General features: G+C 36.1%; 2 protein-coding genes across 3 annotated transcripts in view; one reads left to right on the top strand and one right to left on the bottom strand.

Moving 5' to 3' along the window:
• LOC113753040 (rust resistance kinase Lr10-like) overlaps positions 1-16,681 on the top strand; it is a 54,907-nt gene that overhangs the window by 19,683 nt on the left and 18,543 nt on the right. The gene's annotated exons all lie outside the window — the stretch shown is intronic.
• LOC113753037 (probable linoleate 9S-lipoxygenase 5) lies at positions 5,719-10,373 on the bottom strand. Its single transcript, XM_027297112.1, has 9 exons — positions 9,881-10,373; positions 9,366-9,652; positions 8,528-8,768; positions 8,056-8,391; positions 7,821-7,906; positions 7,632-7,739; positions 7,182-7,486; positions 6,840-7,103; positions 5,719-6,756 (listed from the first exon to the last, which is right to left on the bottom strand). The coding sequence occupies exons 1-9, from the start codon at positions 10,131-10,133 to the stop codon at positions 5,988-5,990; spliced, it is 2,649 nt and encodes an 882-aa protein (XP_027152913.1). The 5' UTR covers positions 10,134-10,373; the 3' UTR covers positions 5,719-5,987.

The following is a 16,681-nucleotide window of genomic DNA, read 5'->3' as shown; positions in this document are numbered from 1 at the left end:
CATCCATTTAGATCCATTTAATAAATGGATCTAAATGGATTGGATAAATTTAATCCACCATCCATTAAGTCAAAACCAATTATGAACCATTTATCCATATTGCCACCTCTAGTTACAACGAATAAGCAATGGAAGGCCCATTACGGCACGCTGAAATGGTGACACGTTGTCGTTTTGGTAACTTTGGAAATTGGAAGCTAATGAAAGCGTGGAACAAAGTTAAGCCACCCTTTGTCCGCAGAAAGCAAGGCATTGCAGTTGCTAGAGAAAAGTAGTCCCCCCCAAAAAAAAATAAAAATAAAAATTCCAACATCAAGCAAATTTCAGGCTTCGGATTTCAACCGTGAGGAACATCCTGTAACATGGTAAGTGCAATTTTCTTGTGTAGATACCAAAATTTTACCATTTTATTTTTCTTCATTTTATTCCTATTTTTATTTATTTTAGTTAAATTTTATTTATTTGAATTTATTTGGTTTCATTTCTATTTCTTGCAAAAAATCATTTTAGAAAAATCGGCAAAAGAAAAGAAAGAAAAGAAAAAAAAAACAAAAATCAAATTCAGTTTTGCAAAAAAAAAAGGAAAAATTATTAGCCACGCGCGCATGCATAGCACACATTGGTTTCTTCTCAAGCAGTACATGGCCATAGACGAGGCCATAGTACAGTAACTGCAGCTGCATTTTTTCATCCAATTTCCACCCATTTTTTTTGCAATTTTTCTTTCCCTTCAAGCTTCTCAGTACAATGCCAACTCATCTTAAGTGAAAACATCAAGAATCTTCTGGAATCAAGCCATCCAATGGCTTTAAAGTTGCCAAGAAACCCAACTCTAATCTCCACCTTTGCTTCTAGGTTTTGTGTGAGGGGCGTTTTGATCCTATAAATGAGATAAAATGCGACCATTAGGGTAGGAAAAAAAAAAGAAAAAAATAGTGAGAGGCGGCGGAAGAAAGAAAAACAGATAAAAAAAGGAGCGAAAACAGAGAAAAAGGAGGAGGAAAAAGTGCAGAAAAATTTTGTAAGAACTTGAGTCAGGTTGAACGGGCAGTCCTATTCAGAGGCCATTTTCATCTTTTTCTTGACTTTTTTGGATTGATTCGTGATTTCTGGATACTCTATGGACATATTAGAGGAGTTTTCATGCTGAAAGTTTCCTGAAAAAACACCTGCAAGCCTCTCGAATTAAGCTCCCAACTCATTAGCTCGCCAGTTCTTGAAGTTTTTTGTAGCAAAAGTGTGGGTTGGTTGATCCAGGTTGGAACGCGTATTTTTGTTAAATTCTTCCCATTTATTCGGTGCTGCGAAATATTAGAGGTAACATCACTCATCCTTTCTCGTTCGTTTCACTCAAATTTGTTCCGGATGAGTTAGAATCTCGCTGCACCTTTTCTTGCTTTCTTCTTTGATATGTTTTTCTCTTTTTTTCTCTTCTTTTTCATGAACCCCTTAGCTTAGATCTGTTATAGCCTCATGTTAAATGTGGTAAAGTTGAGTTCTGGGTTGCATGATTTTGTTTTTGGTCCAAATTTTGATGATTTTTGGTGGTATCATGTAGTGGCGGAGCCAGAAAAAATTTTCAGTGAAGACAAAAGCAACTCTAAAATTTTTTACCTATTCTTTTTTTAGTTTTTTAACGAAAAAAATATTCACCAACAAATATAAATGATGCATATATTTCATTAAAACATCAAAAGACAAACTCAAAATTATTAATGTAATAATAATTTTATTTCAAAAGTAAACTAAACCATTTACAATTGCTCATGACGAGTTTTCATATTTTGATAACGGTTTACAACCTTTTCATTTTGAATTTCACGAAATATATTTTTCTCAGTATAAATAACTAAACAATTATTCATTCAAGTGTCTCTCATTCTATTTTGTAACCGATTCTTCACTATATTCATCATTGAAAAAACCCTTTCTACGGTCGCTGTAATAGCAGGTAAAATAAAAAACAACTTTAAAAGCATATAAACCAATAAATACACAAAACTCCAGGGGGTACACTTGAAATTATATCAAATTTTTATAGGTATTATAAAATTTAAGGGGGGCAGTGAGGGTCTATAAACCAATAGATACACAAAACTCCAGGAGGCACAGTTGAAATTACATCAAATTTTTATAGGCATCATAGAAATTTAAGGGGGCCAGTGCCCCCAGTGTAAATACGCCACTGGTATCATGCATGCTGATGAAATAAAGAAAGAATGTAGAAGATGACTTCAAAAGCTGTTTTCGAAGCTTGCATGAAGAACTTTCAAAATTTTTATTTTGACCCCAAACTTTTGCCTAATTTCACTATAGCCCAAAACCTTCTGCAATTGAATCATTTTTCCCCTGTTAAGTTTTAATCATCTTTTGCATGTTTAAATGTGTCTTTTAAGAAAATTATTTCTAGGCTTTGGGGGCATAATCAGGGTTTAATAATTTTTTAGTTGGTTTTTTATTTTGTTCGGTTTTAGTAAAATAAGATGAGAATTGGTTTAGGATTATTTGTTTGGGTTTGGCAAATGGGTTGTTGGCTTATTTTCTGGGTTTTGACTTGGGTTTAGGAGGTTAAAATCCAACATTTTTTGTTGGGTTTTTGCTTGGTCAAAAGATAGCAGGCCCGCATTTGTTTCTTGGATTTTAGATTGGGCCAAGGTAGTTCTGGTCCAAGTGCTAATAAAAATGATGGCCCAAGGCCATTTTCTGGTCAAACCAGAAACATTAATTGCATTTCAACCCCTATACTTTTGAGTAGTTTTATTGTGCCTCTAATAACTTTATATTTCTTTCAATTAGGTCCCTAATTTAATTATATTTTGGTACATAAACTTTATTTTTCTTTAATTTTAATCCCTAATCTTTGTAATAATTATAATTTAACCCTAAAAACTTTCTTAATTTTTGCAATTAGGTCTCTAACAGTTTTGATTTCTTAAATATAAGTTACTTGTCTTCTTTAATTGTTAATTATACTTCATTTAAGTGCTTTAATTGGTAGATTTCATGATTATTTCTATTTCTTTATAATTAAATTGGTGCCTTGATTATTTTGTTGATTTTAGAGCATAAATAGGACAAATTTCACCTTATTTAACCAAAACTTTAAGGAAGGTAATCTTTTTTATTATTTTAAATTATTTTATGTGCTACAATGTGTTTTTTATGTGTAATTGCATGTTTTGAATGATTTTCTTTTAATTATTCATTTTAAATTTCATTTATTTTATTTAATTTTGATGATTATTTGAGAGGCATTTAAATGTCAAATTGTAATAGATATATGCTCAAGACATGTATTTAGTTAAGCTATGTAATAGATAGGATTTAATTTTGCCAAAAATGTATTTAGTTAGATAAATGTAATAGCTAGACTTTTATTTGCGTTTATTTGCTTGTGTGCTTGTATACTTGCGTGTTTACGTGTTTACTCACTTCTTTAGGGTTTTTGCATCTAGATATTATGTTTATGTGCTATGTGCTCTATGTGTTTTACGTGTTTACTTGTTTTAATTATGTTTTATATGATTTATTTAGTTATAATAAATGCATGACGTCACAACACTAGTCCAACACTAATTGTGACCTTTCTCCCTGACTTCTCACTAGTCCAACGCTAGTGAAGAGTTGTAAAAATGGGCTAATCTAATGTTAGACCCTTTAAACCGTTTTCATGCTAGATTCACATTTTGTGTGACATTTATCGCATTTCATACATATTCTTCATTTTTAGGATATTTTCTTGTCCCTTTGTGCGCCAAACATAACATTTAGACTTGCATTTCATTTAAAAAAAAAATTAGATGTAGGCTAGTCCATTCACTTGATTGGGTTAGAGAGTCATCTTTCAAATATGGGAAATAAACGAGTATGGTTTGTTAGTTTTAGCACGCTCTCATCCTCTCTATAAAAAGGAAAATTGAAATCACAAATCTTAGTCCCCCGTACCCGTTATGTTGTATTCCTTTCCTTTAAATCACGTATATTTATATATTATAATTTTTCTTTTCTTCAAGTCTCATATTTTGTATATTCGTGACCTCTTCTAAGAATCATTTTGGGTATCACAATTAACGTGATTCGTACCAATTAAATTTTGAAGAGATATTCCGACTCTCTCGATATCCTTTAAATCTAGATTTGCATCCATGTTGAAACATCCAAATGTGATAAGTTTTATAGGTTAGATTAAGAAAATTTTCGACTAAATCTTTCAACTAGTTTTGATTAGATTGAAAGGGTGCCTTAAGTTTGATTCTATCAATTCTTTGCCTTCTCTTTTTTCAACCGTGACTTCCTAACTCTTTTCTTTTGTATTCAAAAATTTGGAGTCATCTAAAAAGGATTTTATCTATTTTTTTTTATCAAAAATACATTTTTAGGTGATTTGGTACACCTAAACTCGATACCAAGTGGCGACTCCTATTTTTTCTAAAAACCCCTTTTAAACTATTATTTTGGACCAAAACCGTTGTACTTTTTAAGTCCCATTTTAGACCCTTTTTCTTTTGTTTATTCTCTAAAATAAAAACTTATTTTTCACTCATCATTTTCAAATAAATTCAAATTTTCTCAATAACCTATAAATTTATTTTATTTTCAAAAAATTGGGCGCGACATCTTGTCTGTGACATATTTGTCTATACTTACTAGTATAAATTTGTGAGGCCTTCAGTTATATAATGCTATTCTGTTGTTCTCTAGTTTAGGGTGCTCATTAGTTTCAAAGCATTTAAGGGATTTTCTCTATTACAGTTGGCATGAAATATGTGACAGATTCATATTAGTAAAGAGCCTGGCAAGAATTCACTGTTCTTGTTTTTTCTTGCTTAAAAAAAAAGTACAAAACTTACGTAGTCTGAGCCATGTCTTAGACTTTATTCATGATTTGATGCGTCGTGTACTCTTTGCTTTGAATGTTTTGGTGAATGAATCTGTCCCCAAATTGCGTATGTACTGAAGCATGGATTACGAACTCTCTTGCATGAATTGCTTCATAAAATTCCTTTAAGCATTACAGAGAAAAAGTACTCATAAATCGTGGTCTGTTTTCATTGGAAGTGTACTAGGAAAGGTTTGATCATTTTGCATATACATCGAAGGTGAAGTTTCTTGAACTTAAAAAAGAAAGGGTGGCCCTTCGGGGTTCGGTCCAGTGGTTGTAGTCCCAGTTGGGGGAGAGCCACGTCCCAGGTTCGAGTCCCCGGATTTACCTGGTCGGTGATGTTGGGCAGCCTCTCCCGGCCACGCAGTGGGATTAGTTGGGTCGTACGGTAACCAGTCCTCGAACCCAGATACCCACTGCGTTAGAAAAAAAAAAAAAAAGAAAGGGTGAAGTTTTGGAAGTGATGGGATTGGATCAACCATAATTCGCGGAAAGCAGAAGGACTCCTGGCAATCGGGTGGCATTAGTACTAATTCATCACAACAAATTTGTGGAGTTGATACAGATGCCACCCAATTTGGTCATTTCGAATTCTTATGGCAGGTATTTAGAATGTAGTCTCCATCAATTTCAACATTTTGTCTAAAAGGTTATGGAATACATAAACTTGCAAAATGCCACGGTACAAGTGTGAAGCTGCCATGATAAGAGACAAAGGTATTGGTCTATTAGAGACGGATCCCTACCAATTAATGGTGCTTTCATTTGTTTTCCTCAAATTCTGGTTGCTGGCATAATTTAATCACACAAAATTGTGCTTGGTATCATAGTCCGGATAAAAGGTAACGCCGATTTTCTACAAACAGGTAAATAACGATTTTATACAGCAAAGGATACAAGAGATCACAATGGAAAAGAAACACAAACAGGTAAACAACGATTTTCTACAGTAATTGATACAAGGTAACAAGAAGAAGAACAAGTGACAAAACTCTGCATAAAACTGGGAGATTTAAAAGTTGGCAAGCCAAAAATATTTTTTGGAGTATGTATAGCTTCCTGATATCTACACGATTCAAAATTCCAGGTACGGTCCTTTTGCGCTTCAGATTGAGATACTGTTGGGAATTCCCTTGCCTGTAAGTCCTCCAACCTTGCTATAATCAGAGCTGTTAGGAATTAGCAAGGTATAAGGCATCTTTACAGGGCCGGTCCGGTTCTTATATTTCTTGTCAGTGTTCCTTGCAAGTATATGGTTCTCAATTTCTACCAGTTTGGCACCAAATCTAGTAAATGCATCTCGTGGTATGGTATCTGAAGTCCATTCGGGGTTGTCTCTCTGACCAAGGTAAATCTCATCTGAAGAATGTCGTGACAGTATCTCTATTAATGACACGCCGAGGAGGGTCTGGAACTGAGCTGTAATGGTTTTGAGGAATGCCAGGTCAGGGTTTGACGCGAGCTCAGCGTATTCAGGAGTGCCTGGCTCGGGCATGAATCGGCGGCTCACAGTTGGACGATTAGGAAGGTAGCCAGCATAAGGATATTGCCCAAAATTTACTGCAGCATGAAGAGCAGAAGCTATCCAAATGATGATAGTACATGCTTGAACAAGTTCATCTCTTGTCTGCATTTGAGGCCACCATGGCTCATCTTTCAAGTCACCGTGTCCAACATTGCGTAACTCTGTCCACCATGACTGGAGTTCAGAATCACCTTGTACCATGCCATCATTATGATAATAGAATGAGCAGTACTCCCTGACCCATTCTTCAATTGCTGACCAAATTTCGAGCCCATCAACAGCAAAAGGATAATCTTCTATTAGGAGCTTGAGGCCATGGGGCTTAGTTGAGTCTGGAACTGCGATTCCTCTGCAGAGAGGAAACACAAGTTATTAATGAGAAAAATCAATGTGGTTCGTACTGATTTTACAGTAAAAGCCATTTCATCTAACCTTTTAAGAAGATCAGCAGGGAGTGCTTGCTCTGGGAAAACCCAATTCTTATAAACAGCAGAAGACATCTCCAGCGCAAATTTTGTTGGGAAGACTGTCATCTCTAGTACCCCACCTGCATTGATGAGGGTATGCCTTGCCAAGGCATTTATGTTCATTGTATCCCTGAAATGGGGTTGCAGAAGCTTGTACATCGGATGCAGCGCACTTAAATGCCTGTTGGTTGCAATTATAAATGGCTCTATCACTGCATGAGTGTACAACCTGCAGCAAATTGAACTACACTAGTTAAGATTCTAAATTTATACAGCACTGAATATTCTGCTTTGACAGTAAACGCACCAGTGACTTATGAGTTGATGGTAGCCAGAATCATTTACAGCCACATAAGCCTTTGCGAGCTGCCAAACTGAGCCTTCAGTGCCATGTTCAGCTGGTGTGAATACTTCACTCTGGGCACCATGTTTGTCTCCTTGTGGATGTGGTAAGCTCAACTCAATTGCTAGTGGCTTCAGTGTACCATCATCTTGGAGTAAGAGGATGGTGCGGCTGGCATAGGTTTTTGTGGTGGTTGTGTTAATCCTTCTAAGGTATGGCATCAATGCATCATGATGGTCTAATATGAATAGTTTGCTATGCCTCAGTGCCTGAATTTGCAGGTATAAAGATGTCAAATCAACTTCAAGTTAAGCGTGAATAAACACAAGGGAAATGAACCAAGGCATGGAGCATGCAACTTTCTTCTCCTGTCTAGCTACTACATTGACAAGATTAAAAGGACCAATAGCGTACATCATCTACAGTTTGCCCATTCATGTTTTTCTCAATGTGCTCCCTTCTGATTGTGCTGGTCTGATTGCCGTACACTATGGGGTCCAACTTGCTAGTAGGTGGAAATTCCTGATAGAGAAAGAATCAGGTAACATTTTGATCTGAAACTCATTAAGCATGAAACAGGTAGTCTAAGGAAGGTTAATTTACCTGTAGACTCCGGATAATTACAGGATTTACTCCAGCTAGCATTTCGCGGCCAAATTCTTCATCTGTTCTCCAGGCAGTTTTATCCTCTGCAAGAATGCAAATACCCATGTAGGTCAGGCTATCAGAATACATGAAACTTATATGAATTATCTGTATGAATCTAATTCTATAAAAGAAGAATTAAGCCTCTAGATTGGGAAACCCAAATTAGCTGTCAGAAGTGGTCTTGAAGTACCTTTGATTACACTAGGAACTGGGAATTTCATCATTCCCTCACCATCGGAACGGACAAGTTCTTTGAGCAGCTCCCATGAGATGCAGTGCTTGAGCTTATCCATAGCACGAGAAGGTAGCTTAATTCCTCCTTCATACAGGTCTAATACATCTTGAAAGCTGTCAAACTCGTTGAAAGTTTTGTCAAACACAGATGCAACCTCTGGGAGCAGCACCTGACCCACAGATTTAACAGCATAGGCAATGAAATCTGCAAATTTCACGTGACTGAACTTTTCATCTCTTGGAACGTAAATGCTTAAATCTAGAAGCCGCAATCTGCTTTCTGTTGTGGGATCTGTAAGGCCAATGGAAAACCAGTTGATCAGAATACTTTCTTGTCAAAACTACTTTGTCCAAATTAAAGTTCTGGAAGTCTATTGGCTGAAAGCCGTAATATCATTGAGCACTGCATATATGTTTATGATGCTGACCTTTTTTAGTTGGTGCACGACCTGTTCTTCCTCTGCGGGGATATGGATACTGCTTAGATCCACCAAGAACCGGACGTTCATGTTCCGGTCCCCCATTAGGGTTTCCCAAATCGTTATAGTATGCATAATCATAAACTCTATCCCATTCTTTAAGCATTCCCGTTCCATTTCCTCGAAGATTATCAAGCTCTTCTTCTCTGTAGGGCCGCAGTGCCTCTGGTGTATTACTTGGCAGGTATGTCTGGAAATAGGAATGTGGATCTGCTAGTTAGTTTTGCTTATTGTTTTCCATCAATTTTAGTAATTCCATGAATTGTCAATGATTTTTTCCGTCTCATTTCTGTGATATGGCTAGAAATTCCTTTTATCCTACCCAGAACCAGTAAATTTAGCAAATGTCTACTATGGGCTTGGCTGTGCTGTCAACTGTCAAGAATAATGACATTCAGCAGGTGTTGCTTCCAATTTCCCAATGAATTATATTAAGGAGACTTATCTTGGCCCGATAGGATAAAAAGATGCTTGTGAGTCTGCCACCAAAAAGCTAAACATGATAATTAAATTGTCAATTATTAAGGTTTGAAAAATTGGTTACTACTCACAACATCCACTCCTTTATATCAAACCCTGTTGGCTATTTGTCTCATCCCTAGCTATCATAGCAATAAATGAAAGATGACAGCTAAGTATGTGCTTTAGCTATTAAGTAATGATCAGTTTTAGGACAATCTAGTGATGCTTATCCTTATGAAACTCACATATAAAAGCAGTTAATTACTCTATGAAACTAACAAATCTATTATTGCTTTTTGCTGCTTTGCATGTTTGGCTAAATTACCTTGTTAGCAAAGAAGACACGATTGTATTTGTAACGATGTTGAGGATAGACCCAAGAATTGCAGACAAAGTGGAGTTGACCATGTCCAGGAACATCATCCAGGGTGACTGTCTTGAGGTAGAACTGACTATGGTGGTGGTTTCTAACTATAAGAGCACCAGGAGCTCCCATGGATTCATCCCACTCAAAATTGACGTCAAATTTAACATCTGTAGCTGATACTGATGTGAGTGTTGCGTTCCACTTCTCCAAGATTGCTGCTTTTCCAAGCTTTCCTCTCCCGTTTTCTGCAACAGTAAATAATAACAATAATGGTTGCTGCAGTTGTAAGTTATCCGCCACTTATTGCAGTAAATCAGAATGTCTTGGTTCACTTCATGCATAATCTGCAGTTGTATTTTGCTGCAGAACAAACGGAGAAAGGACAAAAGGGATTCTTTTTTCTTCATACAACTGAAGAACCAAGCCAATTAGGAGACTCGTTAGTGACAGAAAAATTACAGAATCAAGATTACCTGGATCAATCTGATCAGCACTGACGAGCTGAATGGAGACGCCTCTGTGGAAGAGCTCATGCAGTCTATCAAGTATAGAGGCACCAACATCTTTCACGTCCAAAATGTTCTTCTTCATCAAAACGACAGTCCCTTTGATCTTTGGGCGCTCTCCATTCTCAATTTCTATGGGTTTGTCTCGATTCTTTCCACAAACCGTCTCCAGCAATTTCCCCAACATCTCAGTAGAAGAACATGGTGGGAAAATCCCCATTGCAAGAAACTAGAAAGGTTCTCAGGACAGAGAATTACAAACTCCAAGAAAGTGTTTGAAGTGAGATGAAATGAAGGAATACATAAAGCTTTATATAGAAGATGGCTTCACCTGGTAAGAATAGTACTAGCAATTTTAACAGTAATATTCTATGTAATTATTGACTTGAGAGTGGACCTGAAATTTTTAAGACCAACTAAGCATGTGGTTTGAATGTTCAACGTTTTGGGAGGGATGGATATTAATGAAGACTACGATGCAGGTTGTGGTGGGGTTAAATCATACAAATGAAGGGGGTATACAACTACAAGGAAGTTTCAAAGTAACAATATGCATTTATTCTTTCTGTCACTTTATCAATTGGAAGGACCTGATTCCAACTTGGCCATCTTATCTGGCATAAAGGGTGAACATAACTTTGATGTTGATTACTATTGTAATATACATGGCATGCATGTCAGTTTACCCATGTTTCCTCTGATTGAGTTGTTGGTTGGGCAAAAAAAGATTCAGGTCTCCCATGTTTGTCTGTAAATACCTACCAGTTACCACTTTACCACATGGGCTGTGCTTGTACAGTTACAGCACTTGTAGCTTATTACTGTTTCAGATCCCTCCTTATCTTGACTCCAAGAAAGAAAAGTATTGCTGTATAGTAGTATATACTACCAAAGAGAAGTACAAGGAATACGGATGAGGGTAGTCAACCCTTTTCGGTCGGGAATTATCTGTATTTCTTAGGGTTGATGATCATCTCACTGGGCTTAATCGAGTAAATTACGTAAGATTAAGAGTCGGTTGGAATGATCAAAATCGATCAGTTCCGCGAAGCCCAGATGAAGCATTTTAGCGAGGAAAGAGTTTAGTGGGTGACTGACGCGGAATAGTAAAATCAAGGCCATCGAGACCTGCTGGGCTGTGCTTATTTGCTTGCAAATTTGTCAAAACAATGCTCCATTTCCTTTCTCTAGTTCTCAAAACCAAAAGAAAAATTAACCCCATAGCATTCTCGATCAAGCAACCAATGGGAGGCTTCCTTCTTCCTTGTACTCTTGTTATATCCAAAGTTCAAGAAATTTGCATGCAAAGATTGATCTTTTGAATTTCAGGTACTACAAAAGGATAGGACCTAATTCTGAAAAGCTTTAAAGATCGACCAAATTAAGAGGAGTTGTACTCCATCCGGGGTTTTGGCCTAAATGTGGTTCATCTCATTGCATTGGTGTGTGAATTGTGATGACAAGTATCCTTGGCATGACATATGTATCTTCGCCGCTCTCAATTGGCGGTCCAGAAAATGGGAGGCCGAGGGAAAAAATAAATGTTGACGCATCAATTACATGTACTACCTAAATACATGTACTACATGTTCAGGTACTACCTAAATAGTCACAGTCAATCCAATTTTTTTTTTAATATTCTTCAAATTTCATTTTCGGGACAGTTGGGGGAGAATTACATGGAGATGTTTATCCCTGGATCACAATCTTCACTAATTATAACTAGGCAAGAAATGGAGCAAATTGTTGCTTGTACAAAACATTTCCAAACTAGATCAAGAAAAGAAAATTGTTAACTGGTCACCATCAAACCACTGATAATACAAAACATGTCAGATGGAAATGTACTATGTAAATAGTACTACTGTATATATACTATTGCTTTACGTGGACGAGTGAGCGTCAGCTTGGATCATTTGTTTCCCGGATCCTGAGGATTTCTTAACTAGAAAGTCTCAAAGACAAGAATTCCATAATACATATATATATACTCTTGGGCTTGGTGCTACCACCAAGCCCTTAAGGCTTTGGTGGGGTGGGAGGCAAGGGTTCACACCAAAATGTCACTCTTGTGGCTCTGCTTCAAATCCAGACGGGTGCGTAATGCACCCGTCTGATCCGGTGATGGTTCTGTCCCTATCGGTCCCCATAGGTTCAGTTGAACCTCTCCGTAGATAGAGTAGGAGTAGAGATGACAATTGACAAATATATATATATAGAGAGGGTTTGGGAGTTTTCCAAATGTATAATGAAATTAAATGCATCATTGATTTGGTTTAGTCTCCACATTGAGAAATCTTCTCTTGATATCTTTTTGTATGTAAATTTTTTTTTTTTTTTTTTTTTGCACTAGGGAAAGAGTTGAGGAGATGGATAAAGTAAAAGAGAATTCTGTTTCAAGAACTACTCATGTACAACAATCGCCTTCGTATTACACTTGTATAAACAAACTTATACAGATTAATATGTATTGTGGAAGCATAGATTAATTGAAGCAGAACTCACCTCATACCAAGAAAACTTCCAACTCATAATCCCGAGAACGTAATACTATATGGTTTCCAAAGTCCAACAATTATTTGACTTACAAATGAGAGATTGGCTGGCTGCACAAGTCTCTGAATCTGGGAAACATTTCCTAAAATATCTACGCAGCTAGCGTCCAGATGACTGTAGAATAATGACAAGATTGTAGAACAGATTCACTGGATTGGCAGATTTGGTAGGTATAGTATGTTATGGATTTCTGTAATCAGTGCCCAGTGACCAGTTTAATCCAAAAAAATGTGTAAATATTCACACTTACTGGTTCATGTCTTACATTTGTTATCCAAACTATTAACATTTGGAGTTCAGGGTTCTTATTGGACAAACCCAATGACAAATATTACTATGAAGTCAGTCAATCCGTAAGCCAAATGGGTCAGATATTAGTTTTGTTATATCCGTTAAATGGTTGGAAAAATACCACTGTCATCATGCTCATCCTCGCTGGATGCAGGCGTTAGAAAGGGCAAAAAAAAAAAAAGTCTTCCCAACCTTCATTGATGGAAAGGCTCTCCTTGAAAACCCCGGCAGATGTGTTACACATGGAGATGGGGAACTTCTTTTTTTATATATATATTATTATTATTATTAAAACATTGGAATTTCATTAATTTTCTAATAAATCAGCCATTAAAAAACGCACAACACAGTCGGGACGAATGAATGAAATGTATATTAGGAGGTGTGTTACACATGGGGATGGGGAACTAAATCTATATTAAATGTATGTGCAACTGGCTGGCTCTTAATGGTCAGCCAGAAAACAAGAAGACATATATGAACAAACCCATGTATGAAACAAAGAATACCCCATCGAATGAAGAGTCAAGCCAGAACAAAATGCACGTTTTAATCTTCTTTTGTGAAGAGAACAATCTATGGTCCTGGTAGCTTGAATTATTTTGTCACTTATTATTGTAGTTGGGGTGCCTGTCCTTAGGCAATATCCACCAATTAATGCATTCTAACCTTATAGTACTATGGATTATGACCATTTGAACTAGGTAAATTTTTCAAATTCTGATTTCAAAAAACTCTATTGCCGAATTCGCATAACTTGAAATCGAAAATTTCGATTTCAGTGCCGAATTTCGAATTCAATTTGAATTCGATCGGTAAATCGGAATTTTTCAATTTTGCACGCTCCTAATTTGAACTAGGTAAATTTTTCTTTTCTTTTCTTTTTGGTAATAAAAAAATTTGGATGATTTTTTCTTCTTTTTTGCTTTGGAACTACTTGTGTATTTTTTTTCTTCCTTCTTTGAACTAGTTGTATTTTAATAAACTTTGCCTTTCTATCCATACAACAATTATTGGAGTGATGGATGAATTTATCAAATACTTAATGATTTTGTCATTTACCAGCTTAAGTCGTCCATAGTTGCCTTGCACCAAAACACACACACACACAAAAAGAGAGAAAGATAGTCGTCGGTGGTCTGTAAGATTTTGAAGGGCTAATTAAATACGTGATGCAGATGGGATTCACTGACCATGACATATTGACATTGGACATTTCAACTCTAGTGAATTATTTAAGGTATTGTTAGGTTTTTTTAATCATGCTCCTTGTTTTTTTTTATTTTTTTCCTTATTGTGTTCTTGGACTTGGATTGTGCATATCTGACAATATTGTCTTTAATTTGTATTAGTTGTTGCATCTTATCTTTTTTCTTTAACAAGCAGGTATTTACTACTTTAATATGATATCTTAAGCTGCATCTTATCCTTTGTGGGTGGTTCAAATTTAGAATCTAAAGTATCTCATATTGCTGAAAAGCAAAAGAAGAAAGAAAAAAAAAAAAACCAAGCACTTAATTTGTACAAATCCTTCTGCAACATGTACATGTAGTTTGCTTTCAAGGACCTGGTGTTTTTTAGTTGAATTTCTTTTTCAGCATTTATTGTTTACCAAATAATTTTTTCACCTTTCATTCTCCTTTCTCTATTTTATTGTATCGTGTGAATGACTAGCGGACGAGGGATCCATCCATCCAAGTAGCTTCTATATTTTCCATGTGATACATGTTATTTAATTTTATAGCATGGTACGTACTACAGGCGACGAATCATGCTGCATGTAATCAACTAATCCTTATCTTTTTGGGAAAAAAAAAAAAAAAAACTAATCCTTATCTTCTGACGAAAAAAACTAATCCTTATCTTCGTTCCTAGATGGCCAAGAAAATTTACCCTAATCAAACAAAGGCTACCTTGGCGACATGAATTTGTGACCTTATCCTCCACTGGATCTTTCTTTTTCTTTTTTTTTTTTAAACCCAAAAAAAAAAAAGAGAGTAAAAGTAAAAGTAAAACAGGCAGGTCCTCTAACAATCCAATACAATATATATACCATTACTTTGCTTGACTATACTGCAAAGAATCACATCCAAAAGATGAATGTCGAAAGATATAAGTAAAGCACGATTAATCCAGAAAAGGGAAAAGTTTAAAGTACTTAAAGCGATCTAAACCGAGAGATAAATTTAATTTCATAATAATAAAAAAAAAAGAGAGAAAGAAAAGAAATTAAAAAGAGAACCTCCTCCTCAAACATTCTCCTCCACCACAAACCGTGTTCCTGACTTCCCCAAATTAAAGGAGAAAAGGTTGTTGAGAAGTCCAAAGAGAAAGGGATCGATCTGTTTGCCTATATTCTTCACTTTGAAGTTGGATCCTTTTCTTCCTTGTTGTCTTAAGGATAACATACATTTTGCTCTCTCAAAGATTGGGTTGGCCTAGACGTAAGAGCTATAGTGCTGGACTTGGAGAACCACGCTTAATTTTTTTTGGGAAAAACTTTGGACACTCAAAACTATATAGCTCTCTCAAAGATCTACTAAAAAAATTATCTAATTTCAGTGACCCAAAAAAAAAAAAAAAGAACCCAGCATGATATCTAGTGTGAAACCATAACAGTTAAAGACAAGGGTTCATACATCCAAATTTGACATTATATACTATCTTATTTTGTCCAAACAAATTAATTAAGAAGACGACTCAAAAGTCAAACTCTTTGTCATGTTATCTGTCTGGCATTCGCCCATGGTTTTATTAAGGTGATGTTTGGTCTTCTCCCTCTTGCTCTATTTTCAACTAATTTATCTAATACTATTGATTTCTAATAATTGACTATTCTTGCAATCTTTAAGCCTCATTATTTCACCATCTTCTCCTTGACTTCCCGGAAGCAGCAGCCCCGTAATCCGAGCCATTGAATTGTTTAAGGAAAGAAAGACATGTTCGGGAACATGAATGAAGAACGTGTTAAAAACTTTTTGAAGTTTGAACTCGTATAGAAACTCCAAAATTCAAAGACGCGGGGGCATGTCTCGCAGCTGGCACAGTATGAGAGGCATCCATCAAATCTGTAATACGTAGAGATTTGATCAAGTTAGGAGATACGAGAATAAAGTGATAATAGGCTACAAAGGAAATTGTTAATCGCATCCAATTTTTTTTTTGTTAATAACACTTGTACCGTTTGTTTTATCGTACAGTCTAATAAATAAAAATCATTCAGCAAAAATGATGGCGGGAGTGCCAACTGGTAGTTCCCGTTCCAAATTCTTGTTCATCTTTGCAAGATGATCAGCGCAAGAATAAACCGAATTGCTCCGCTACCATTTAACGGCCAATTGCTTGGGCCAGAAAAATCCAAGCAAAAGATTGTGGACTATATAGCAAGTCTTCAGCAAATCGCTCAAAGACACTGGACCATCGGACGCCACATGAGTTCTGAGCTGGGCAGGTGGATAAGGCCCTTAGAGATTTAGGATCCGATTTAGCGAGCGGCTCTATTGAGCATTCAGATTATTGGGCCTAGAAAGGTCCAAGAGTTTTTTTTGTTTTTTTGTGGAAGCCAGTTGTCATGTGGGTCGACAAATGCGGATTGGTTGGTGGAGTAGCACTTGTCATCTGTCCTTGATCCTCGATTGATTCAAATTCGAGCACGGTATAAAAATTAACAAAAAAAAAAAAAAGCCTTATCCAATTAATTATCAAAATAGTAGTTTTTTTTTTTTCTCACATAAGTTAAGATGGAGAAATTTGTTAGGCCTACTGGATCAGCAAAAGAGCTTTTATTCTAAGGATTGCGGGGAGTGGCCTACTGGATCAGCAGAAAGAGCTTTTTTTTTTTGGAGTAATAAAAGTTAATATTCAAACATGCCTAACTTTTTCTAGTATAAGCTATGGTTCAATTGTCGAGAAAATCTTAAT

Source organism: Coffea eugenioides, chromosome 11 (assembly GCF_003713205.1).
Source record: "Coffea eugenioides isolate CCC68of chromosome 11, Ceug_1.0, whole genome shotgun sequence".
NCBI lineage: Eukaryota > Viridiplantae > Streptophyta > Magnoliopsida > Gentianales > Rubiaceae > Coffea > Coffea eugenioides.
The sequence above is the reverse complement of the archived record's forward strand: the minus strand, read 5'-3'. Positions and strand labels throughout refer to the sequence as shown.